A 27,673-nucleotide genomic window follows, 5' to 3' on the forward strand; every position below is an offset into this window, starting at 1 on the left:
CACTTTGTGCACTCAACTTTTCTCAACATCTCATCACTTCGCCTGGTCGACTGACTAGACGCAGCATCTCACATCTCCGGGAATGGGATCTTTACTCTGTTCCAAGAAGAATTTCCAGTTCTTTCGAGTTTACGCTTTGCAGAAACTACTTTTCAAACTGCAGGGATAGTTGTTACTACAAGTGCACGGTAAACGCAAAGTGCAACCGGCCAATGATCTCCGAGACGCGCCAGCAGTTGATTGTCAGGGAATTTCAGATGTTTGGAATTAGTACATCACGATAAAGTTAGATTGGCTCAGTTTGTTTATTCAAACATCTTTGTAGTCTATAGCAAAGTTACTTTAACCAAGGCGTGCGTAAAATACCTGTGCGCATCTTGGACCTTTTGCGCACGGTTCACATTTAGTTATAAGAGGCGGCCAATGCATGGACGTGTAAAAGACCACAGTTTGGAAAACTTTTACATCTGTCAGAAGTGTCAATACCTTGATAGTCATGGCAAAATGGTTCCGAGATTTTCCCATCAACCTGAAGAACGGAAACGAAAGGGTCCGTTCGGCCTCTGAATCTGGACCACAAAGTCGAGCCAAACCTTCGTTTTCTCGAGACAGTTTGAAAGGAAATCAGCGTAAAGATGGAGGAGTGGGGGGTTTACTGGCAGGGAGAAATAGGAAAAATTCCGCCACAGAATTGGGTCGTAACAGCGCTGGTTCTAGTGGAACAGTCTGGGAAAGTCTCACACCTGGTAAAGGTCGCAAAAACTCCAAGATCGAGTCATCAGATGAGAACCGCCAGGTTAGGACCTCTAGTTTGGCGCAAGCGTATATCGACAGGATGATCAAAGTGGACAAACAAGACAAGACTCCCAAGACAAGACAACGTAACGGGATAAGTGAACAGAAGCCGCCTGATAACGAGAAGGGACGGTCAGACATTAAAACAACGGTAAGTAACGTAAGTACATGTAACAAGCCAATCAACATTCACCAACTTTTACATTTCAGATTTTGTATCTGTTTATTCAGAATCAAGCCAGGCCAGAAACCCTTTTAGAAGCATGCAGCTTAAAAGTCAATATACAGTCCAAAAAAAAAAAAAAAAAAAATTACTGTGGGCTTGGGGTCATTGCTTTCCTTTGCCTTTTCCTTTCCTTCATAATACTGGATTAAGTTTCCATCCCTCTCAAAAGATGATGATGATCTGACACAACAACTTCACTACATTGTGTCAGATCAAACAGGCAAACACAATGTGTTGACCTCTTTGCAAAAGTATTTCTGCTTGTCCCTCCATTACTTGTCACTCAGTCGAGGACACCACACACACACACACACACGCACAGATCCCTCCCTCTCCCACAGCCTACTCTGTTGTCTCTATGAAAATACGACATCTAAATAGTTCAGCAGCCCAATATTGTGTTTTCTAACTGGTCTTTCCCTTCCCACAGCTGATTATCCTTGAAGACTACGCCGATCCTTTTGATGCAGAGAAAACCAAAGAGCAGAGAGAGGCTGAAAGAGCAGGAGTGAATGATGGGTACATGGAGCCCTATGACGCCCAGGTCATTATCACAGGTGAGATCAGAATCACCATCTATCTCAGCAACAATGCTTTTTTCAAATGATTCTTCTTTGATCCAGTGCTGCTATTTGTTGTCTTAGAGACTGACTTTAAAGAAAACACATATTAAAAGCAAACCAAAGCCGCATATTGTACACATTGTGCACATTGTGCCATAACTGTCAGTTCTCTAAATGTGGACAAGTTGATTTTGCAATGTATTCAAAAATACAAATGCATTTCAGAGCTACCCTGATCAAAGGGCCTATTAAAATACAATTTTGTCAAGGCTTTTTTGATATCTGACAGGTCTTATTGTATCATCAAGCCATTGTTTGATTTAAATAGGTAATGTGCGGACTACTTTTTGTCTGATGACAATATACTATATATAGTCTTAATTTATCTCTCAAAGCACATGTATTTCAGCTTTGATAAAATTACCAAGTTTAGAAATTTGACTTTGAGCTGTATGCAAGCCAAACAACACTTGTTACATGTTAGCTAAGTTTGTCTGTATATGAACTATCTCAGTTTCTTGCCCAAGGGCCATTTTAAAGGGACTTTAGTCAAGCTAGACCCTCGGTCTCTCTGCCAACCTCCCTCCCTGCTGGCGGTTGCTATAGGAACAGTGTTGAGCAGGGGCAATGGGTGCAGCTTCCTCTTCCAACTTCCTGTCTCCTGCCTCTGTTTCCTTTGCCCCATTCTCTTGATAGGAAGTTGGCCCCAGTGCCCCCCCCTCAACACACACACAGATGCACACATACACAGAACACTTTATGGGTCCCGTACGTGTGAAAAAGAATCCAGAGACCCCCCGAACCATCCCTCACACATACTACAACCCCCCCCGCATTTCACCCAATCACTTCCCAGCAGTCAGGAAGTGGCCTGGTCAACCAGCCAATCGGCAGCTGTGTTGACCTTTTCTTCCTGTAGCTCCATTGTTTGGTCATACAATAGTGCAGACACACAGGCTACCTGTTGGACAGCAAGAAAACACAACAAATTAAATTGTAAGGACTGTCAAAACAAACAAAATGTCCAAAAGAACATATATGTCTAAAAAAATCTGCTGCATTCAGTTTCTATATTAATTTTAAAAATGTATAAATATATAAATAAGTATAAATAAGTCCACACTTTGAAGTCAACTTAATATGCAATACAGAGAAGTTTAAACAACTTTAAATGTGCTTATTTTTGCAAGAAGCTAAGTTTTTACATTCTTACTTTCCCATTTCCAACTGCCTGATAAACCTGATTAGGCCATGTTAAATATTATTCATCCCTGTGGGTATGAGACAGAAGCATTATGTAAATAAATATTTGGAAGTGTGGAAGAAGTACATGCCCGATCATAGGAAAAATAGGTCAATAATAAAATTTAATCTAATTTCTTAACAGTGACATTAATATTTGAAATGTCAAAAAAATAAAGGCAGGTTTTTATTACAGAAGGCCACAGTAAAGTTAGGTTCAGTAATACATTATAGGATAAGACAGTTGCAGTTTTGCAGTAAAACAATAATTTGAGTAATACTGTGTCACTTTGTGACCTAACTTTACTGTGGCCTTCAGTAATAAAAACCTGTCTTTATTTATTTATTTATTTATTTTTGTGTGTTACCACACATCAACCTATGATGTATCCAGAAAGTGATACAGCATTACTCAAATGATTGTTTTGTCTATTATCTGAGTGAAAACAAATACATCTGTTTTGTGGTGTTGTTGAGTTTTGTTATTACATTAAGAAAAGTGTTTTAACTGATGCTGATGACAGTGTTGCTTTGTCAGTAATAATCCCTCATGTCAGTGCTGTTAATTTATCAAATACATACCCACTCTGCTGTAGAGGTTCGTAGACGGGGCTCCAAAGACCTCCTGAAAGTGTGTGTTCTGCTGGACCGAGGCCAGAGAGCGGGGAAGGGAGAGGAAGGCAAACCCACACCCCCAAATATCTACGACACACCATACGAGGGTGGACTGGATGGCGACAGTGAGGGTGTGTGGATCCCTGTCACACGGCCAGAGTCTGACATCCGTCCCGCCGGAGAGTACGAACTGCCCTGGGAGTGGAGAAAGGAGGACATTGTTAGAGCGCTGTCAGGTAGAGAAAGGGAGAGAGGGATGATGGGAAGGGTGTGGGTTTAGGGTGTGGAGGAAGGATGCCATTCGTTTTATTTGTACAGTAAGACCACAACAATTTTGTGTTTGCTTTAGAGAGGAAACAAAACAATCCTGCTGAATCAGTTTCCAAAGATGTGTTTACTTTGGTATCTCTGGCATGCTTTGATAGAATTTTATTATGAAAGGCTGATATTGTTTCTCCTGTTTCCTTCAGCTCAGTTTGAGGCAGTGGACTGTTCTCCCAGTAAAGAGAACGGTTCAACCTCAGCCCGCCCACAGCAGCAGCAGCAGCAGCAGCAGCAACAGCACACACTAAGACAGAAGAACTGGAACCATAAAACACTTGTCTCCTCTTGTCCGTCCACCTCCTCTTCTTCTTCCTTTCCCTCATCTCCTATTCTCAAACTCTCCCCTCTTACACCACCATCTCCTTCCTTCCCCACCCTCAAGCTCTCACCTCTCTCACCCTCTTCCAGCCCTAATAAACTTTCCCCTCCATCTCCTACATCCCCTGGTGCCCCACTGGATGGGGAGACAGCCAAAGTGGACCCCAGCCTGCCCCTGGAGAAACAGAGGTAAGGAGGGAGAAGACATTTATCCATAGGAAACAGAAAGGACACACACATGCCGTATTATAGATGCCTACCTTTATAGGACTTTAATGGACTGAAACAGGAACTAGTTTTGCCCCTATCAGGCTGATGGAGAGCACGTGTGCATGGAACTGACTACATTACAAAATGATATAATGATAAAAATTAGAAAAAAATAAGTGCAGGAGATTATAGTCATAGTAAACATTTTCTAATGTTAACATATTATTGTCAATTTGCAAATACCTTGACATAAATAACATATTTGGTACAGAGTCTAAAAGTGTTTTTTCTTTTTATGTGTTAATCTGTTGATTGACTTGTGATCTACCTCTCACCCACTGCATGCTGGAATGAGCTTGAGTGCTTACAACAACCTTGAACAGGATTAGTGGATTCAGGGAATTAAACAAATGAGATGAGGGTTGAGACATTTGATTGCAATTATCTCATGTCTGCATATTATTTGTGCTTATCAAAATTAACACCACAGTTCTCCTGAACACCGCACAGTAATAAGTCAGCATTCTGGGCTGCTCTGCTCTCATTTGCTGTGCTTCTAAAGATTCATTTTTACATTTAAAACAAAATTTCATCATTCTGTGGTTTTCACTTCACTACACTCAGAGAACAGCAATGGTAACTGACAATGTCAAATACAGAGCGAAGGCTGCCAGCCATCTTGGCCAAACTCTAACATATATTTTAGACTTGGCATTCTGAAAATGTTTTAATGAAACTGGGAATTTATTACTGAGATCATAAGCCAGCATCAGCTCTTAAGGTTCTGACAATAAATGCCAGAGGAAGATTGCTGGAGAGCTTGAGGTGAATAGATATGAGGGACTGGTTTTGACTGTAAACCTACTTTCAGCATCTTGTTAACCTTTTTTCAGATGGAACATGTAAGGAACATGCTCAAAGCATGATTGCATATTAGTATGTTATGGTTGTATTTTGCCTCTTGGTAGCAAGACCACCCTATTTATATATGGCTCTAGCCTGTAGCCACTGTCAGCTCAGCCTTATGTCCTAATATGCCTCCTCTGATACTCTGCACAGCCCCATGCATTTGTTTGCCATTTTTTTTAATCTCTCTGACCTCTCACATTCACCAGCGGCACTATTAACTTATGTTGTCAACAATATACATCTGCCTAGTGACTGTAAACGTTTGTTAGTGTTGCTGCATTTCATTGCTCTCATCAGTCGCTTTCTCTTCTTCTCTTTCTCACCATCATCATTTACCATTAACTTGATATCTGACTTATCTCTATATGTCACTGTGCTATGTGTCAGTGATCTTCTGTCTCTCTCTGCATCTCCCCCTCTGCCATCCTCCATTGGCTCTCCAAGCTGGTACCATGGCAGTGTGAGTCGGCAGCAGGCTGAGGCTCAGCTGCAGCGCTGCAGGGAAGCCAGCTTCCTGGTGAGAGACAGCGAATCAGGAACCAGCAAGTACTCCATCGCTCTGAAGTAAGTGCATGAATGTGTGTATGTGTAATTCACTTGTGTGTGGATTTTGAGCACAGCACAGCCAAGCTATATAATGCAAGATATACATATTTATTTATAGTGTTATTTTTATCTGCCCTTGTTTTGCCTCAGCTCAATCTCAGTTTTTTCAGTTGAGTTGCAATAGTTAAATTTTGTCTTTGATTATTCTCAGGGACTGGGCAAGAATTTAGCTCTACATTATACGGTGTACTTTAGAGAATAAATAAGAACAGGTTTATTTTCTATTTGCTATGGAGGTAGAATAGCTGGCATTGTAGTGGCAACCTCTCAGGTGTTAATGTGTCAGAATGTGTGTCATTTGTAGATACTACCAACAAGCCTGCCAGGAGCAGGTTCTCTAGGATAGAGGCTGAAATCCTGTTTGCCATTGTGTGTGTGTGTGTGTGTGTGTGTGTGTGTGTGTGTGTGTGTGTGAGGGTGTGTGTGTGTGTGTGTGTGTAATATGCTTGAGTGCACATTTGTTGTTAGCTGCTCATTTAAGTGTATGCATCATTAACCCCATTTACACATCCAATGAACTCAGATAATACACAGCCTAATTTTATTGTTATGACATCTATATTTTATTTGTGCTCTTCAGCCTCTTATAATTCTTTACTTTAACTGTTACTGTGTGACTGCACATAGCCTGTTGTTTGAAACAAAATATTTCAGTTTTTTAATGTGTGTTTCACTCTGTCCTGTTCCTTTAGGACCAGTCAGAATTGTGTGCACATCATTGTGGCACAGACAAAGAGCAGTAAGGGCTTGGCCTATACACTGGATCAGAGTAGCTGTGTCTTCTCTAATATCCCTGAGCTGGTCCAGCACTACTGCACACACAGACTGCCTTTCACTGGAGCAGAACACATGACCCTGCAGCATCCTGTGCCAAGGCCACACTGAACATGTGTTCAAAATAAACACACTGGGACACAAGTACACGTGCAGGCACAAGCAGAGAAATGTATGGTGCTGTTATGCACAAAAGCACACAGACACACACATAAACTTATTAATATACATGTACACAGACATACTCAAAGATGTGCTGCTTTGAATTGTCCTGTATACTGTCTTAATAAGTTTATGTCTGTAGGTCTTCCATGTGCTACCTAGTGGTCAAAATCAGACACTACATTACATTTTTAGTGGTGTTTCTAATATAAAATCAGCAAAAATCAAACCAACACTTCTTCCACAGCCTGATGTATTTTCTCCATCATTTTGTCCATTTCCTATAGACCATGCCCAGCACCCAATGTATTTGTGCAATACCTGTACTGGTGCACATGACGGAGCCGGTATGGTATTTAAACTAAGTGGAGGGTCTTGTCCTTATGAAATATCCTTACACAGATGTGCTGACATTGTCAGTTAGCACCAAGCCATCAGTTAGGTCTTGGTCTGTAAGATCAATACACCTGACTGGAGTATATTCACACATCCATCATGTCAATCAGCATATTGATCTATCTAAAAAATCAGGCTCATTTGACAACTAGTCTGTCCGTTAAGAGAGTCCATTAAGGGCCTTATTACTTAGATGATTAGAGGTAGTGTAGTGCGTGGGCTCTTATGTTTCAGTACCCAGTCTGCAAAATTGTTTGACAGTGTTTAAGTGTGCAAATAAATATGTGGATATCAGGCCCTTTAATGTGCCTTACTGTAATGTAAATGATTATGATTAAAAAGCTATCTTACTTTATGGTGAATGAAACCTAAAATGTAATGATGCGTATATGATGTATGTATGATGTGACTGTTTGATATTGTCAGTTTTTGCATCAACCACACAATGATGTTGGCTGTATATTATTGTTGTAAAACTTTTATTCAGTAAATAAAGTAAAATTTAAAATCTATACTGAAGACATAGCAGCAGAAAAAAGTCAAGGAAGAAGCACTGAAACAGATATGAGACTAACCTGAAGGAATCTGTGCGCTTTTCTCTTGTAGTGGTAGAACCAGTGACCTGAGTGTGAAATCAATTACAGTTATACACACACATGCACTCACACATCTGTACAGTCAGCAAATCCTGACAAACCGGAGCACACATACAATATGCAAACATAAATACTGTACACACAAACAGCATTTACTCTCATATTGTGTTTAAATCCTCGCTGATGCACATATGAAGTGTTTCACAAAACAGAGATGTGCTATTCTTCCACCGAAGCATGGTATTGTGTGTTTGTGGGAAGACATTTCTCACCCGTAAACACCAGCGCAATGGTTTCCATGAGTATTCCTTAGTGTGTGTGCATGAGTGTGTGCAAGCATGGATGCACCCATGTGTGTATTTGTGTGTGTGTGTGCTGCAGTTTTATGTGTGTGTGAGAGAGACAAAGAGGGAGTGTGAATTTTTCTGTTCAGGGATTACCAGGTTGCCATGGTAATTAGTTAGAGTGAGGTAGGGCCAACTCTACAGGGAATGAGGAGAGGGAGGGAAAGAGGGAGGAGAGACAGGCTCTAATATGAAAAGAGCTATGAATAACCATGGCTATAGTAGCAGTATAGCTCCCCCACAGAATAGTCTGGTTGGTTTGTGAATGACGAATAGTGACATGCCAGAAATTACTAAGCAATTCAGTCCTCTTCAGCTCACAAATCTGTGATGTAGCACGTTATTGATCCTATGACACCTCTTCACAGGGTCACAGTGCAGGGTCAAAACTGGAGGAAATCTGCATCCTGCTCAAAGACAGTTCAACACGGCAGATGTTTAGTTTTCCATGGGATTAAACTCAGACATTATTTTTGATGGGTCTTAGCTGATCCTGACCATCCTGATACTCAGGGTGTCACAAATGGTAATGTTACACCACAAACACCACTATTACCCTTCCTTCCATTTGTGAGATCTCTTGTAGTTTGTCCTCTCTCTTCTCTTAATTAAATCACAAAATAGGTCAAAACAAACCAGAGGGCTGAGGTGGTGGACATATGATTCTTGCAGTTCTTTTCAGTCTGTTTTTGGAAATGTTGCATTCACTACCCATCCAGCTTTAGTTTTCTTATATATTTTCTTACATATTATCACCGTCAAATGAAGACTATGTGTCACTAATTTTAGTGATTCAGTTTCAGTTATTTTTTATTTATTTATTTATTTAAATAAACAGGATTAAATGTTCCTTAATGGGCTGAGAAAGAGAAATGGATCCCATTTCTGAAGCTGAATAAACCCTTTACAAACTCATTGGACTGAAAACTGCACTGTCACGTAGCTGAAGCAAGGATGCTTTTAATAGCTCATAAAAAGTTCACCTTTTGAAGACATTTGTTTTTACAATAGATGGATGATATGCATGTTTCTGCTGCGGTATTTTGCATATGTGCTTATAATGTATCAGTGGTAGCCTTCACATCATTTACTTAAGTAATAATTGCAATACAAATATCAAAATGCTAGCAGCAATGCAAAAAAATAGAATCACAGAATTATGAGCAAAATTTTAAAACGTGTTGAGGATTAAAAGAATATTTTATTGCAAGATGACAGTGGTACGTTAGTGATAAATTGTTGATATTAATGAGATAATATTAATTTCTTATTATAAATGATGCAGTATGTGAACAACATTTAAATATAGGAGCTTCATTAGGTGGAGGTATTTTAAATGTTCACTACAGTACAGTACATCATGTTTTATAAGATGATGTTGGCAGGTTTTGTATCTAAAATCTTTAAATCTCTGCAAAATAACTAATAAATGTAGAAGTATGAAATAGCATAAAATAGAGTACCTAAAAATTAACAATTGTGATTTGTTAGTTTCCCCCACTGTGCCTAATCATTTCTTATAGGTCACTTCTATCACAGTCTTACACTGTTGATAAGCCTGTGATTCATTGATCAGATTTGTATGTTGTTAATGAAAGTGTTGCCGAGATGTGACAGAGCCACAGGAAGTAACTGCAGCCACCAGAAGACAGAATGACAGCATGAGAGGAAGGGACAGAGAAAAGAAGAGAGAGAGGGAGCGCTTGAGGGGGTGTTAGGGGAAGACAAGCACTTGTGGGGGTCCCAGCTTTTAAATAATTCAAACAGAGACTCACAGCACTCAGTGCAGAGGAGGAGCACTGTCAGGTCAGCTCATTCACTGCAGAGGAGAGGTAGAGGGAGAAAGGAGAGGACTGTTCAGAGAGAGGGAGGGAGGAACAGTTTATAAAGATAGCATGAAAGAGGAAGGCAAGAGTTTGTGTTTGCACGCATATGTGCAATTGTGTGTGACTATATGCACTTATGCATTTAAGTGTGTGTTGCGCTTGCATATTCTTCTTTGTCTGTGTCAGTAATGAAAATAGACAAAATGAAGAAGAAACAGGTCATTTGCTCCTGGAGTTTTCTGGTTTCTCTTAGTCACCACAGCAACCGCCTCCTCCCTCAATTCTGCACTGCTGCTTACTTTGTTTACATGTACCCCATCCATCTCTCCATACCTCCCACGCTCTTTTGACTCCTCTCCTCTCCCTCCCTCTTGTGTCAATACCCGTGGCCCTCTTTATTTGCTGCATTAACTCAGCTGTGATGTTTCTCCTATGCAGAAGCCACAAGCGTCTGCATATATTCTTCCTAACTTGTGTCTACCTGGCTACTCTTTCTTCTTGACTTGCTCCTCCAATCCACTTCTTCTTACCTCCCCATCTTCCATAATCTCCCATCTAGAGGTCACCACAGCAGCCTGAAGGGAAAGAAACAAAAATGGGTGCTTAGTGAAATCTAATTGACAGGAAGGGAAAAATATAAATGAAAAGTAGAAGACAGCACATATAGTGGTAAAAGAGAAATCTGTCCAGCTTTTAGTGGGTACAGATTATTCACGCAGTAATGGTGTTACATTAGGCCCAGGCACTACTAAAAGAAAGGTGGTGTGAGATTATTTTAACGCGCACAGATGTGAGATATGTCAGACATACACAGAAGCAAGGGGATTCACACCTCAATGGTTATGCGTATTACATGCCCAAATCTGGATTGTGTTATGCAAAATTATTATATTTTTTAAATTTGTAAAATATTTTTCATGTTGCAAAAAATGCCTTGATGCAAATGGATCCAGCTGCTTGATGAAAAATAACTGTGTAGTAGGGTACGGTAAATGTAGAAGGCATGAAAGACCACTACCACCATAATTATGCTCGGGCCTCATATTAAAGATAAGATAAGATTTGGCAAGGTCACTATAAAGTCACTACTGAGCACCACAGACATTGTACGTGCCTAAATGTACTGAATATTATATGGTGCTGTCTGTGGAGCCTCCTCTGAGGTATGCCACAGCCACAGCCCCCCCCCCCCCCCCCCCCCGCCTCTCCTGCGCGTCGCATCGCTCAGCGGTGTTGAGCACGGACAGCGCCGCACGACCCAACGCTGAGCGTACCTGGCTCCGCCGAGATATTTATATTTTGCTCTCACCGGGCAAAGCAGTGTGGACCGACAGGGAGTCCTGACGTCAGGATGCCAGGTGGAGAGTGAGGGAAGGTTAGGGTCGTGAGGAAGAGGAGGGGAGTAACACTGCGGGTGTGCTTGGGGTGGCCTCTCCATCCCAGTTATCACCTTTCAGGCTCGGCGAGCTCTCGGACGCACGGGCGATGATGGACGGCTGGCCGCCTCTGCTGCTGCTGCTGCTGGCGCTTCTCGCCATTGCGGGAGGTGAGTAACTTGTCTTTTTCGGCTCCGTAGATGCGCTTTTTTTTTTTTTTTTTGCATGTGCATCTTCTCATTTATAGGGCCAAACCTCACCGTGCGTTTGTGCAGGGAATCCTAATATGTTTCTTTAAAGTAATGCGGGAGTGAGCGTGAAGACAAAAGGAGTGCTTGGATGCTGAGGAGAGGTAGAGGTGGAGAATATGTTTCATTGCTGTGTCACCATCTTTCTCATAACAGCAACGAGCGCGACAGAATGATGTAGTGGAGAAATATTGCCCTCACCATAAAGGCTATTACATGGACACAATGTAGAAACATTAGGTTTGCATTAGCCGTTTAAAACCTACGGGAATTTAAGGGATGTTGTACTTAATAGGATGAGTTTAGAGACCTTACTTATAAGGCAACACTATGTAATGCATCACAGCGATAATATTTTATGATCTCATTAGTGAGTCGTCTGCTGTAATTGTTTTTTGGGCTTTTGCTGGGATAAATCATATAGGCAACGGAATGAATAAACTACATTTTGACGTTTGCAGCATTTTATGTCATTAAAATACAGCATGGATATTGTCCTTGCTGCTGATCACACATTAGCTGAATGAAACAAACAGCAAATATGAAACTGTCAGTGCAGTCTGCAAACCATCAGCAACCCACCTCTACAAACTACTCAGGACCATTGTAGGTGCACTTACCCTTCTCTCTCTAAATATATGTTAAAGTGAGAAAGAGAGAGGGAGAAACAAATTATATTATCGTCCACTTACCTCTCCCTCTCTCTCTCTCATTAACACTGAGGTCTGGCATTGAGTGGGCAGATTAATGAAAGGCACACTGAGCTACAACAACTCCAACATCCTGTCATCAAGGGATAAATGATGTGTCATTCAGCAGTAGGCCTACAGGAAAACCCTTTGCCTCTGTGTAAGAGCTTAAACAGATAAATGGTCTTTTTGCCTTTATGGAGGACATGGATTAAGCACATTAGTTTTATTTACAATACTGTTGTTGCAGTGCATTTGGAGCAAATTAGGTATCTGTGAAGCGTAAAGCTAATAGGGCGTTTGGATATACTTTACCTCTATAAGTTGGCTCAAATTTGGTGTTAATGTCTGCTCAGCGAGGGTTCGCCCCAAGCATAACGAGGAACACATCCGCTGATTGGCTGAATTAGGGCTGCTTTAACATTGTCAGCCAATCTATAGAAGTGATAGGGCAGAGGCCAGCTCAGTGCCTGAAACCAAAAAGGCGGCTTGTCACTGCCTGTGTAGCAGCACACATAACCCAACACACGCTAACACACCTCCGTCCTCTCACTCACACATTCCTGACCATCTGCCTTGCTTTGACTGACTGTTCATCATCACCCACAGCAACAACATGCTCCTGTTTTCTCTCTGTCACACTGTCACACAGACACACACACACACACACAGGAAAAGAGCTGTACATCATGCAGTTCATCACAATACACCCAGGAGCAATCACACAGACATACAATAAAAGATCAAATGCTTTGACCTGTATTAACCAGGCATTTATCATTTCAAGTAAAGGCACACACACACACACACACACACACACACACACACACACACACAAGGCAAACCCATAATATTTTAATAGCAAGTATATATTTGAATTTACTTATAATTATATTACACTTTACAAAAGTACAGTGACAAAGTGTATTCTAAGGGTGTAAAAAATATATAAATTTATATAAAGTTATAAGAAGAAATGTAATTTCAAGCATTAACATCAAATTTTGTGTAAGAACAAGCTCAAATATGGACACACACAGGAAACCCATTAATAGTTTTATGGCTGGCTTAAATTAATGCTTGACTTTGGTAGTAACAGTGTTTTACTGATGAAAGCATTAAACAAAATATAATACTTGGCATACAGGGCAATCAGTTTTGTAGTTTGTTGATTCCTAAGTTCAAACAGCGGTATGTGCATTGAATGAGAATATGCTACCAACATGAAATATCACTTTAAGAAGCTTCATAATAATACTCATGAGTCATCTTCCCTTAAGGGAGAAAATCTGATTAGTATCATCTTTGGAGAATTAAAACCTCAGTACACATGCAAGCACATGTTTGAAGAAATGTTGACAATGAGCATGTTTGGACACATATAACAACACATTAAAAGTTTCTACAAAGAAACAACAAAAAGCATTACTGTAAAATGTGCAAAGAATAAAACTATGATGTGATCTTATGCAATCTGTTTGTCCACATTTGCCCAAAAAGCCCCCCAGGCTTGTAATGTTCATACCAGATTCACATGTAAAATAACTAGAAAAGAAGGGACATGTTTGTGTGTGTGTTTACTCATCTCTTTCATGCGCAGTTCACCCACAAAATATACAGTGTCAGAGCAAATATTGGTGATGATCAAATGAGATGGAGAAAGTCATAAATTTACACCACCAGACCCACACACCAATACATTGTTATGTAAGACATAACATACAGAGTTACACAAACATGCACTAAAAGAGTCTCACATTCAGCGGCTGTGCAAGGACGCCGAAGGACATTTCACTACCTGCCTTAGATGCTGCTGTTAGAATGTGGCCATCCTGTTGTGTGAGGAGGATGGCTTTTGTCATTCCCCCAGAAGGCCATACATAATAAACATGTCTGTGGTGTTGAACTGACCTGATGCAGTTCTATTGGATATAGAGAAGTTTTATCAACCGTGGCTGTAAAGTGCACTTGGATTAGTTTTACTACAAGACATTTATTTTCTGCATCTGAAAAACATTTTAATTTGTTTGCGTATGCATGAGCAGACATATGCAGTATAATCTTTGTTCTCTTCTCCATGAATGCTCATGAATGCTCATGAATGATCTTATCAACTAATCATTTCCTTGGTGGTGCCACAGTCTAGAAAGTTCTGCTCATTCACTTTGGCCTGTCATCATTTTTCTGCTGCACTGCATTGGCCCTCTGATCTCTGCAGCATCTCAACCTGCACATTACAACTGCTCTCCTCTCGCTCCCTCTGTCTGTCAATTTTTCTCTTTATCTCGCTTACTTATTTCCTCTGTCTCTATCTCTTTGGACTAGCTCCCAGTACACAGCAGCAACAGGATTAGCTCTTTGGGATAGGGGCTGCATCTGTGATTAGATATGCACAGCGGTCACACAGCAGAGGTCTGCATATGTGATTCCATGTGTAAAACCCTGCATTCTCATGTGCAGTTTGTACAATATCATGTGTATGTGAGCCTCTGAAAAAAGCAGGAGCAGTAGTAGCAGCACACAGCAGTGTGTGGCCCTGGAGATTAGTGGGAAGCAAGGGGAGAGCACAGAGGTTTAATAGAAACTTAAGCAGTGGAGAAGAAGAGGCAGATAAGAGACATTTAGAAAGTTTTGAGTTTTAGTTTAGACTTTGTTAAAGAATATTAGAAAAGGGTGGACTTACATGTTTGAGGCCGGGCTCTGTTTATGTAGCTCTAATGCAGGTAGTGATGGAAGTGTATTCATTTAACAAATCATGTATAAAAGGTAAAACTATTTAATCTTATATTCACTGGAAATGATCCAGCAAATCAAACTAGACTGGCACTGAAAACTCCTTCACAATAAAACTAAAGAAAAATTTGCGTGTGAAAACAGAAATATGTCTGTTGTAGATAACTGGAAACAGAAAGTAATACGTCACAGAGAAGATATGTTTGTTGTGATTCTGTTCAGGACTTCTACATGAAAAGTCACACTTGTTATCTTGACAAATGTATTGGTGTCAGACAGGTGACCACATTTCCCTTCATGTGCACGTATTATGAGCAACACTCAGGATTTATCAAAAGCCAAATAATAGTCAAGATAGCAGTCATGAGAGTCAAACAGCTGAAGCGATGTATGTTATTACAATGCCTGAAATGTGCACCACTGTTACAAAGCCACGCCGTCTTTTTTCCATCAAATGAGCTTCTTGCGCTGTAAATAATACAAATAAACCATACTGCAGTATATTTACTTTATCAGGATTAATGGGCAAACAGGTATATTATATTGTTAAACATTGTGGAACATGTTTGATGTCATATACAAGGAAGTTTAAGAATAACACGTTCCATTGGTTTAGATTAAATCACCATCAGATGCTGTGATTTAAAAAGAAAAGATATCTGTGATAAGTTGCTCAACAAATAAAGCAGTTTCTGCAGCAATCCTCATGTCTGTTATCATATTCTCTGCATATGTTCTGACATTTTTCAGAACTGAACTTATTATTGACTAGTCACCTTGAGCTAGATGAACTGATTGCATCATACAAGTGCCATATAATGCTCATTGCAATTTCCCAAAGCTCAAGCTGCAGTTAAAACATGGATATTTCATTTACAGTGATATAAAACAGACAAAGCTGAATCTCACATATAAAGACTGATGATTAAAGAAAATGATTAAATAAATAGTGTTCTTTTGATTAAATAACCTATTAGTGGCTTCAATTCTATTAATAGGTTTAAATACTATGTTGGAGAAATTTGCAATGGTCTTGACACATTTTATCTTTATGTCTTTTATCTTTATGTGTTTAATCTTTTTTTAATGCATATGATTCCATATTTAATTCTGAAAAAATGTAATATTTTCCAAAAGGGCTTCAAGAATCGATTAGTATTTTTGTATAGACAACAAAATTACATACAAATCTTAAGTAGGTATATAAAACATGTTTGAAGCATTGTTGTTGTTCCCTTTCATTATTAGCAATCAAAATAACAGGATGAACTGACTATGCATTTCTTGACCCGGATGTTGAATTTGGCAACAAAAAAGCTTGTGGCCTAAACAGTGGGAACTCTGTCTTTTGAGTGCTGTGATATTGCGGCTGAATGGAGGATCAATATTAATATCTTAGTTTTATGGGCAGTACAGAGCCAATTGGGTGATGCCAGTAGATCAATTGCTCTCTCTATTATTGATTTAAGAATATTACAGCATAAAAGATTCAAACTGCAGCCAGAAAGCATCTTTAACAGAGCACAGGAGAGAACAGAAAGTGACCCTTCTTTCCCTCGAAACTTTTCTCATTTGAGCCAGCTGTAATATGAGAGTTCATCACTTAGTGGGATAATTCAATTTACCTCTTGCTTTACCCTGTTTTCTCCACATTTGTCTTTACATCTACTCAAAGTAGTGTTGTAAACTACGAACAAATGCTGTAAAATTTCACCGCTGATATTTTGATCATCAAGTTACTGTAAACACTGATTTTAACAAAATCAGAAATAAGATCTACTCACTTTCTGAGGTCTTCGGCATGCTGAAATCAATGACTAGCTGAAGGATGGAAAGAGACACTGATGTAGACGTAATGCCATCGAACGCGATGGACACGGCTGTTCCTGGGCTGCGCCACTGAGTTGTGTGTGTGTGCCTGCATGTGCATGGTGGTGTGTAACTTCCCTCACTCCATGGTCTAATGGGGAGCCATGCTGAAATATTCATAGTGTCACATTAAGTTTGCAATATTTGCACTGGAAAACAACCTGAATATAACTTGAGCTATGAAAAAACATTACAACCACTCATCTCGGCCTTTGCTGTGATAGAGTGTTGTATATGGAGACAGAGAGAAGAAGAGATCAGTCTTTGTTTAGCTGCATTAATAAGCGCTGCAGATGAGCAGTCGAGTTAACATGTTTATGCAGTGGAGCGTGTGGATATTTTTTGCAGTCTTGCTCTAAAGATAAGAAGCAGAACAGACTAAAAATTTCTGTTTGGGTCTTAGATTTATCTCAGTGTCATACAATATTTGTTTAGACATTCATCTTGAGCCCATGCAAATATTTTAGTCAGGCTAAAAATAAGCCCAAAATAACAAGACGCAGCTACGCAAGCCAAGACTGCAGAATCTTCTACAGGATTGTACTGTACATGTGTTATTTTATTTTAATAATTGAAAATGGTCTTCATCATTGTTTAAGTGAATTGTATTAGCTTTTTGACTCACCCGACAGTGTTATTGCCTTGTGCTTCTGGGAATAATATACATTACTCATAAGGCTCAGACACAGACAGTAACGCTTATTTCCCTGTTGAGTATGTGCACAAAAAAAGACACATGAACACAGGCGAGTGCTCGTGCACAATAAACAGCCAGAGCGCTGCACGCTTGTGTTGACAGGATGTGTATTGATGAGTGTGGATTAGCGAGGGAAAGGCCAATAAATGGACAGTGGCTGTCAGCGACAGGGAGATGGAGATAAGAGGAAGGAGAGAGGGAGGGAGACAGTCAGGCAAGTGACACAAATATATGGACTGCTTCAAATGATAGAAAGAGAAAGAAAAGGAAAATGAGATGGACGGGAAGTGAGAAAAGAGCAGGAGATTAAAAAGGATGGGGGGGGTTAAGGTAGGACATGAATAGAGTACTTATTGATCCATAGACACAGGCTATCATTCCTCTTCAGTGAACATAAACATTGCAGACGAAACAAGGAGAAATAGGCAAAGGACAGTGCCAGAGAGGAGCTGAAAACATGCACTTTCAGAAGTTCAGTCAAGCAGTGAGGGGCATGTACATCATTGTCAGCTTTTTCATTTTATCACCATTTTCATAGTTTTACCTCACCAATAACATATTTTTTTCTCTTATTTAACAGGGCTGCAGCTGAGCAGTGATTTTCATTAGGGATTAGTCTGGCAGTAATTTGAATAATTTGGTTTATAAAATGTCAGAAAACTGAAAAAATATGGATTACTGTCTTCTAAGATGACATCTTCAAATTGCTCTTTTTTTTTAATCAGCAATCTAAACTCCAAAGATATTCAACTCTGATATAGCAACAGATTTTAGAAGGTTGAACCAGGGATTGCATGTAAATTTTGCTTGGTAATGATTTTCCGATTCACCTCTAATGTTGGTCGGTTTTGTCTGATGTTAGCAACTAGTAATTAATTAATTCTCCTGTTGAAAATATTCAAGAGTGGTATTGGGTTTGTTTATGTTTTGTATTTCATTCTATTTCATTTTGGATGTTCTCTTTTTCCATTTATTTTGTTTTTTTCCTTTAAAGTTGATGTTTGGTGTAGATGGACCATTTTTAAATAAAAAATTATAATCTCATGAGTTTAAATGATTAAGCATAACTGTGAGTTAGTTTCACCCAATCAGCTTTTGCTTTACTGTACCATTAATGATATCTAAAATAGCAGGTTAGAATATGACAGCACTGGTATCATGTTAACAGAAAGCAGCCTGTGTTTACTTTCAGCGTAAAGTGTGAGGGATTATTAGAGGGAAAAGATGCAGCATGCAGATGCCAAAGAGTGAGTCGCAGGAGAGAGAGGAAGGAAAGAGGAGGTGTAGAACAGTTGTTTTTCTCTATGCATCACGTCTCTCAGTAAAACGCCTTCCCTCCTGTGTGCGGTGTTGTGACAGCTCTGCCCAAACTCGACCACTCACGCAGATTACAACTACAGTCTGCTAGAGATGGAAGGATGGAAAACAGGAGCGAGGGAAGGGAGGGGGAAAGAGACAGGGGAAGTGAGAGATGGAGTGAAAATAAACCAAAGCTACAGAAGACTGGCAGTTGGGGAGAAGTGCAACACAGCAAAGAAGAATAGATGAGACAAAGTAGGGGCACAGAGAGAGCGATAGAGACAGAAAGGATAGCGATAGAGACATTCAGACTGGTTGACTCATTCTTATGATGTCAGGTCTTCTAAGCAGCATGTATTGAGCTGTGTTGACGTGTTACAGCCGGCAGTGATGAGTAATGCCATGGTTCAAAGGCTTTGCATTTTCAATACACATGAATAGCCCTGCATCTCTCAGTGCTGGCAGTGAGGGCAGGGGCCAAACAGAAACTCAACAGCACTGATTTCCTACTCCTGTGTGTTTGTACTGCATATCTGATATGATAAAAGTCTTTTTTACTGATGCCAAGAGAGACACAGATGGCTGTGACTTTTTTTTCTCTCCAGATAGAGGCAGATGATGATAATGATGATGATGATGATGATAATGTCTTCTCATTACAGGCGGCCTTGGGGCAGACACAGAGGAGCGGTTGGTGGAGCATCTCTTAAACCCAGCCCACTACAACAAACTGATCCGTCCTGCTACTAATGGCTCTGAGCTGGTTACTGTGCAGCTGATGGTGTCGTTGGCCCAACTCATCAGTGTGGTGAGTTTGCCTTGTATGTATGAATCTGTGTTCACCTTTCATAGGATGACTCAGTGTTTAGTTTTAGTTAACCTTAAAATAAGAAAAACTCAAATGGATGACATAAATTAGATGCAGAAGACATTTCTGAGGTTTAAAAACTGCACTAATGCTGATTTACCGCTCCTGCCGGGGATTTGATTTCATTTCTTGGCTGCAAAAATTATTTGTAATCAGACAAACAAGCAGTAGTGTTAAGGCATATCATGATTTTGTGACCAAGTACTGCTATCAAATAAATAAAGTGGAGTAAAAAAAATACAGTATCCCATTAAAACAGTATTAGAGTAAAAATATAAAAGCATATATAAAAGGTGCAAGGAACTCAGCATCAGAGCTAAACTGGCCCTGGGCTTTAAGAGTAAAATATTTTTTAAGTGTTAGGTTGGGGTTGTGTTGAATACTGCAGTTTGAAAGACATTTCTATTAATCAAGCAGAGATGGTTTAAAATTAAAATTGAAGTGTGTGGGACCTGCTTGACTCCATGTATTGGGACTTTATGACATTTATTAAACCTGTCCCTCACATTTCAAACAACTTAGTGAAGTGTTGTAATGAATCAGAAGGTACCTTTTCAATCAAGTGTATGTCTCCTTCTTCTGCAGCATGAAAGAGAGCAGGTGATGACCACTAATGTCTGGCTAACACAGGTGAGACTTCCCACTCTTCTTCTTTAGTGTGACAGCTGTGTCTGAGAAGTGAGTTACAAACTGTTAGGGAATGGTTGCTAGAAAAAAACTGACAAATAATGATGCTGTACTTCAGATAACAGTGTATATGCTCATTAACATTATGTAAATTGCCACAGTGTTATTATACCAGTAGACCATAGGATATCAGGCGGACAGATGCATCTCTGTTGTCCATATGTTTCATTGCTTCAGTGGCAGGCAGAGTCTAAGCATGCTCTGAGAACTGACAAGGCTGGTGAAATGCCAGATGGTGGGAGAGGCATCAAAGAATGCTCGTGCTTTGAAACCCAAATCCTGACAGGAGAGATATTAAAAGTGACTTGTGTCTTATGTATGAGCAGGAAACACAGAAAGTTCTGCACAGGTAACTGATAGTAAAAATAAAAGCACATTGCATACATACTGAACTTCTCTTTCTCTGTCAGCTAATTGGACAGTTTGTGATTTCAAATCTAAGACCTTAAACACGGTAAAACATGCTTTTGCACATATTTACACACTCTACAGACACATCTTCTGTACCAACACTCATCAACATATGTGTGTTACGACAAATGACAGAAATAGGTTTAATTCAGGTGTAAATTCAGATGTATAGATAAAACAGATGACAATTCTCTAAATGGCCTTCTGTGTTTAATGTAAGCATTATCATTGAGTTTTGATTCAATTGTTAAAAATATCATGTATTTTTCTGTCTCATGTTTACACACTTACGTGCACTTACACCAAGTTTGGATTTACGACATGTAATGGAGCGTAGAATGGCCATCAGTCCTCTATGGATCCCTCAGTGTCAGTAAGCAGGGCAGTCAAGGACAGCTGTCCTGAGCAAAGACAAACTGTAATAACCAGAATGTATCACAGTTACTGCAGATTACCTAGCATGGGCTTTACAGATTCGACATAGATACGAGCCAGGCAGAGGTTACAGAGGCTTCAGTATGTCAATTTTTTAATCATGCTGATGGATTTGTGGATGAGTGTTTAAAATGACCATTCAAGCTCAGGTTTGACACATAGTCTGTTCTCTTTGTCTTTGGTTTATAGTTAAAACCAAAATTTCAGCATAGAGAGAACAGACAACCCCAGCTTACATGGCTTCATATTGACGACGGACAGACAAGCCTCTGCACCTGTCAAGATGTATTCATGCTACTGTGTGATCAGTCAGTGAGTGACTAAGTAGTGTGTTTTTATTGGCCCTCAGGAGTGGCAGGACTATCGTCTGACTTGGGTCCCTGAGGAGTTTGATGGAATGATGAAGGTCAGGCTGCCCTCAAAACACATCTGGCTGCCGGACGTGGTGCTCTACAACAAGTGAGTCACTCAATCATCCTCCTGTCCTCACTCCAGAAGGCTCCCAGAAGACACAAACATGCAAAGTCAAAACATGCACAATAAGAATGTATACAATCCTCATGTGAATAACGTTTTTAACCTAGCTCCCTGGTACTTTGATTTAGCTGCCACCATTCTAAATTACTTTGGATAAGAACATCAAATAAATGCAGAATAGTAACTGTATAATACATAACTGAACATCTGCACTGTAATCTACTAACATCTATGTTATATTCCTATAAACTATCTCCATTTTTCACAAGATAGACTCATACACTACAGACTAAGGGAGATTAAGGCAAAGAATGTACAGCACATGAATCCAAAAACAGTAAATACATTAACAAAATAATTGTACACAAATACACACATAAAACCTTTACTATTTTGAAGGACTGTGTGACATTTAGTGTATGTGGTATGTGTGTAGAGATTCTTGGTGCTTGCATTTTAATTTACCATCTTCACTTAGGACATCTTTTGCTCTTTAATTATTATTTATGACATGTCAAATATAAATTACACATGTCCAATCAAAAATAAGCAGCTAAAAGATTTGTGTCTGCTGCCATTCACTGATCTATAAGGAGGCTCCAGGGACATAGTTTTGGTGTTTGGCTCCAGAAACTAGAACTCTGATGAATACCATTTTATTTAAGAATTAGCTCTAAATTTAATTTTTCTAAAAATGTTTTCAAGTTCTGGGAATAAATTTAGACAAAATCTTTATAGTGGCCCTAATACTCCCCGATAAGGAACCAAATAATAAGGCCATAATGCAGAATCAAGTTGATCTGAAAAACCTGACAAAACTATGAATTCAGCTATCTGAGAACAGATACAGGTACAGGGAGTACAGGGACAGGGAGTTCGCATGTCTCAGAGAGTTAAGAATGTTGAAGACCACTTGTCTCAATGTAATGGAAACTGGATGTCAGCCTACAGTATGTTAATCAGCTCATCAGAGTACAGTGATCTGTCTGGCCTTCTCCTCTTTCCATGTCTCAGTCCTGGCTTTACTAAAGATTAAAACATCACTGACCCACCTCACTCTGGATAAATTGATCTTTTTAATCCCAGGTACCCCGGGATTTCATGGTATCCTCGAAATCTCGTCCAATTTTTTGATCTCCTGTCAGTCGCTAAAACATAAGGATAAGCTCTGCATACAACAGCACATTTCATTTCAGTATTTCATAAGAGGGAACCTGAGCACGTAATGTGCATAAAAACAGTGAGAAATGATGGTTTATCATCTTGTGTATCTTAGACACTGTTAGCCATAATTATTTTTTTCTCATGCCAAAATCTGGAGTTTATTTGAAATTTATGAATCTACAACTTTGTCAGTGGACCTCTGACTAATGTGTATGCTGTGACATGTTCCCTGTCTAGACTGTGTGTTCATTTGATCCCCCTTCCTCGATCTGTGTATTTGAAGCATGGTGTGGGTGAGCCTTAGATACCTCTAAGTTTCAGCCTTCTAACCTCCAAATCTGTGTGTGGATCGTGGCTTCTCATTATTCTTTACTAAGTTGTTAAAAAATTAAATCTTCACTGAGGTTTTCTGTTTATGTCTGGCAAGCCATTTTTGTGACTCTCAATCTCTCTCAACTTATCTCTCAGTGCTGATGGGGTATATGAGGTGTCGTTCTACTCTAATGCTGTGGTCTCCTATGATGGAAGTATCTTCTGGTTGCCCCCAGCCATTTATAAGTCAGCCTGTAAGATTGAGGTCAAGCACTTCCCCTTCGACCAGCAGAACTGCACTCTCCGCTTCCGCTCTTGGACCTATGACCGCACCGAGATCGATCTGGTGCTCCGTGCTGACGTGGCCAGTATGGACGACTTCACGCCAAGCGGGGAGTGGGATATCATTGCCCTGCCAGGCCGACGAAACGAGAACCCAGCTGATCCCACTTATGTGGACATAACATATGACTTCATCATCCGCAGGAAGCCTCTTTTCTACACAATTAACCTCATCATACCATGTGTGCTCATCACCTCACTGGCCATCCTGGTCTTTTACCTGCCCTCTGACTGTGGAGAGAAGATGACGCTCTGTATCTCAGTGCTGCTGGCTCTCACTGTGTTCCTGCTGCTGATCTCAAAGATTGTCCCACCTACTTCACTAGACGTCCCTCTGGTGGGGAAATACCTGATGTTCACCATGGTCCTGGTCACCTTCTCTATTGTCACCAGTGTGTGTGTGCTCAACGTGCACCACCGTTCACCTACCACACACACCATGCCCCCCTGGGTTAAACTGGTTTTCCTCAACAAGCTTCCTGCCTTGCTCTTCATGCGCCAGCCCAGGAATAGCTGCGAGCGCCAGAGGCTGCGTCAAAGAAGACGGGCTCAGGAGCAGAAGGAGGGTGGACGCAGTGGTGAGGCAGGGGCCTTGATGGTTGGCCTCGGGCTGGGCAGTGCAGGTGGCAATGGAGGGGGAACCTCCACAGGGTTGTTTGGCAAGGACGATAGTGACCCTTGTACCTGCTATGTTAACCGGGCATCTGTGAAACAGTTTGGAGGGGATCTGGGTGGTGCAGGAGGGGGATCCACGGATGGTTTGAACAGGGTGAGGGAGGGCAGGGAAGGTGGCTCTGGAAACCTGCCAAGGGGGAAGCAAGCAGCAGGAGGTCCTGCTCTGACCCAAGCTCTGCTGGCTCAAGCCTGTCCAGGCTTTGAGGAGGCTGTGGAGGGAGTACGCTTCATTGCCAACCACATGAAAAGTGAGGATGATGATCAAAGTGTGAGTATTAATCTCATCTGTGTAACACCATTTACAAAAATATAGTAATGTATTTGTTGCTCCTTACCAGAGCCCAGCCAATAATTAACTTTTTGGAATCATAGAAATATTAATGCTCAGAAATAGATGACAATAGTTTTAATTTCTTTCTTTTTCAACAATTTGTTTTGTTTAATTATCATTATGGATCAAATGTTTATTTTTTGTGTTTTGGTTTTATTGTTAGCAATTTTCCAGTTTTTCTTTACTCTTACAGCTCTCATTAGCTTAATATCCAGCTACAGTAGTAGCCGCTCAGCATCAAACAGCAGACAGACAAAGACAGCAGCAAGCTGGTGAACACAGTGGAGCTAAAATGCCAGATACTTAATACAGAAGTTAAGGAGTTAAAATGAGAGTGAATTTATATAACTCTAGTGGCCAGAAACTCAAGATTAATATTTCTGTGTATGCTGGGTACAGTTTCTTGCCAACATACTGTACGTGCATCAATGATAAACAGAGCAGCATCTTACACCTGGCTTTTCTATGTATGAGAATATAACATGATATTGTTGATGTGTGGATAACCATACCATCATACCATCTTTATGTGAATATGTTACTAGCCATAAAAAGCATCCAGAGCAGCACACATCTGTCCTCTCATGTTACAGTGACATTGTACAGCCATGCGTTTAGATCTGCTATTTGAAACGCATGGGGGAGTACACCAGAGCATAAGCAAAAGAGACAGATCTGGTGACGCAACCAAAGTACTCTGAATACTGAACACAGACATATAATTATAGCAGCGGCATGATGTGTGCATAGAGAAGGAGTACAAGTAGAAAAGGAGCCAAGGCAGCTGATTGAGGGGGGTATTTTTTACTGCTTTTCCTCAAGGCATCTTAGGAGACCAGGCATCTCACCATGAATGAAAGAAACTAACACTTTTCTCTAATGCTGTCCAATATCTTCATCATTGTAGTTATCTTACCATACTGGCGGCATGCAGTATACATTAAAATCCTCCACTGTCTGAGCCCTTCACCTCCCTATCACCGTCTTCCCCAAGTCATCATTGCTGGGGTTACAGTGTCAGCACACCCTCCATCTCTCTGCCCTCCATCACTCCCTCTTGTCTCTCACGTCCTTCTCCTCCTCCTTGACTCATGTCAGACCTCATCAGCGCTTTGTGGCCAGATGAGTCTCCGCTCGCATTAACCCTTCACCTCCATTAACCCACTGAATACTTAAAGGTAGAGAGGGATGCCTGAGAGAGAATGAGAGGATGTGTGGGATGGTGATTGTGCTCACCTTAATCTTTCTCTTCAACTCATCCCACACCCTTTTTATACCTTCTCATCCACAGGTGAGCGAGGACTGGAAGTACGTTGCCATGGTGATCGATCGCCTCTTCCTGTGGATCTTTGTGTTTGTATGCGTGTTTGGCACAATGGGCATGTTCCTGCAGCCACTCTTCCAAAATTACACAGCCAAGACCATCACGCCAGGCTGACCTCCCTTAGTCGTAAACACACGGAGGGACAGCTCCCTCGACAAATCAGCACAGCAGGACAAAGGCTGGACATGGTGTGTGTGTGTGGAGAGGGGAAGATCTGGGTTGTATTGTGTCTGTGGAACTGGAACCAGAACTGGAACTGAACAGCAATCACAACCATTAACTTTATAGTAATGTTTTTTGCAATGAACAATTGTTTTTCTTGTATAAAAAAGGAAAACACCATCATACTCTTATCTAAAGTTTTTTTTTCCAAGTGTTTAATGGACTGACCTCCCCTTTCTGGTGGAAAGGTCCCTCTCTGCTCTCCTCCTCAGCCAGTCAGGGAGCAAGGATTCTTGCTGAACCTTAAACCAGCCATTCAATACTTTTCGCCTGATGCTGACTGCATAATTGACACGATATGCCCACCTTCAAATATGACACAATTCACCCACTCACAGTATTGACTGATGTCAACAGGAGCTAATCAGAAAGGGAAGGTAGGTTCATATAAAGGTATACATTATGCATTTAATTTACTTTTTCAGAGGTGCACTATGCCATTGAACTCATTTGATATATTTTATTATAGCATAGCAGCTTACCACAGTATAGCATTGAGTATATAATATTAAGATTTCTCTATGTGTTAGCTCATGCCAGGGTCTGTTGTTGATAGAGAGGCTAAGGTGTGTTGTATGATTGTACAGATAACAAGAATGTGATTTCAACTGTACCACACAGCCTGTGATGTGTACATTAGACAAAATGTGCACAAGCAACAGATTGTCCAGAAAGATACATCCAGGGTACAAGTATCAAATAAAGAGCCAGGTTTCATTACTAGATGAAAGTCAAAAGGATAAAGTAATAGATCACACATGGCCAGTTTATTGCTTAGAGAGTTGTGCACAGTAAGTAGAGTAGGGTAGCTTGCTGTGCCAGAAAGCACAGCTGGACTGAAATGAGTCTGGCTCTCGAGAAATTGAGGAATCGCAGCCAAGATGGTGGCTAGGGCTTCGTATATGATGGACAGTGGGCCATAATTTCCCCAGGATGAAGTATTTAGAGCTCTGGGGCAAAGATCAGTATTGGACAAAATTACATGTAAATCAAAATGTATTGGTGGAAGGATTTTTTTATCATGGTAATTAAGCTATTATGTGTATTAATATGTAATTTCACAACTGTTTATTTTCTGTCATTGCTGTGGTTATTATATCAAAGTAAGACAGTGTCTTACTTGTTCCTCCTTACTTTTTTTTCTCCTCTCTTTTCCTCTCTGACATACCTATTTCTGCAGTAAATTCTATTCATGTGTGCAACATTGTTATATGTATGAGTGTGTGTAGGTGTGTGTATGCACATCCTATACCCTAATACATAATCATATTTGTCAGACACAATGTTCAGGAAGTCATGCTGTATGTGTGTCTCTCTTACCCTTTTTATTATTCTAGGGAAAGCTCTCTCCAATCCTCTCCCCATTATCTTGTCTTCCATGGACAAATTAGAATAATGATAACCTTGAGTCCCTAAAGACATATTCATTGGGGCCAGTTTCCTTTTTATCATGGAATAGATGATCATCTTTCCACAATTTCCCCAGGTTCCCTGACAACATGTTTATTGAGGGATGAATTAAATTTCAGAATGGAGAAAAATGTCAACATGACCAAGACTGAAGTAGTCATACCAGTCAGTAAGTTATGCAAAGTCATAAGCAGAAAT

At 40.3% G+C, this 27,673-nt stretch overlaps 2 protein-coding genes across 3 annotated transcripts; both read left to right on the plus strand.

The window, feature by feature from the left end:
* The first annotated feature begins 21 nt into the window (after positions 1 to 21).
* Positions 22 to 7,652, plus strand: she (Src homology 2 domain containing E). 2 transcript variants are annotated; one of them, XM_026317807.1, is made up of 6 exons: positions 22 to 955; positions 1,452 to 1,578; positions 3,423 to 3,677; positions 3,912 to 4,272; positions 5,647 to 5,766; positions 6,501 to 7,652. In XM_026317807.1, exons 1-6 carry the CDS (start codon positions 497 to 499, stop codon positions 6,691 to 6,693), a joined length of 1,515 nt encoding a protein of 504 aa, XP_026173592.1. In that variant the 5' UTR covers positions 22 to 496; the 3' UTR covers positions 6,694 to 7,652. The 2 variants fall into 2 exon arrangements, with proteins under 2 accessions (XP_026173592.1, XP_026173593.1); XM_026317808.1 differs by having other exon boundaries at positions 22 to 946.
* A 3,514-nt stretch (positions 7,653 to 11,166) lies between these two features.
* chrnb2 (cholinergic receptor, nicotinic, beta 2) lies at positions 11,167 to 25,957 on the plus strand. Its single transcript, XM_026317692.1, has 6 exons — positions 11,167 to 11,452; positions 19,480 to 19,625; positions 20,271 to 20,315; positions 21,568 to 21,677; positions 23,328 to 24,456; positions 25,811 to 25,957. The coding sequence occupies exons 1-6, from the start codon at positions 11,392 to 11,394 to the stop codon at positions 25,955 to 25,957; spliced, it is 1,638 nt and encodes a 545-aa protein (XP_026173477.1). The 5' UTR covers positions 11,167 to 11,391.
* Positions 25,958 to 27,673: the final 1,716 nt, after the last annotated feature.

Source organism: Mastacembelus armatus, chromosome 16 (assembly GCF_900324485.2).
Source record: "Mastacembelus armatus chromosome 16, fMasArm1.2, whole genome shotgun sequence".
Lineage (NCBI taxonomy): Eukaryota > Metazoa > Chordata > Actinopteri > Synbranchiformes > Mastacembelidae > Mastacembelus > Mastacembelus armatus.

Coding starts and splice junctions, on each gene's coding strand:
- she (XM_026317807.1), top strand. CDS start 497: ATGGCAAAATGGTTCCGAGATTTTCCCATCAACCTGAAGAACGGAAAC. Junction 3,678..3,911: donor CATTGTTAGAGCGCTGTCAG/GTAGAGAAAGGG, acceptor TGTTTCCTTCAG/CTCAGTTTGAGGCAGTGGAC. Junction 4,273..5,646: donor CTGCCCCTGGAGAAACAGAG/GTAAGGAGGGAG, acceptor TGGCTCTCCAAG/CTGGTACCATGGCAGTGTGA.
- chrnb2 (XM_026317692.1), top strand. CDS start 11,392: ATGATGGACGGCTGGCCGCCTCTGCTGCTGCTGCTGCTGGCGCTTCTC. Junction 11,453..19,479: donor GCTTCTCGCCATTGCGGGAG/GTGAGTAACTTG, acceptor TTCTCATTACAG/GCGGCCTTGGGGCAGACACA. Junction 20,316..21,567: donor CTAATGTCTGGCTAACACAG/GTGAGACTTCCC, acceptor ATTGGCCCTCAG/GAGTGGCAGGACTATCGTCT.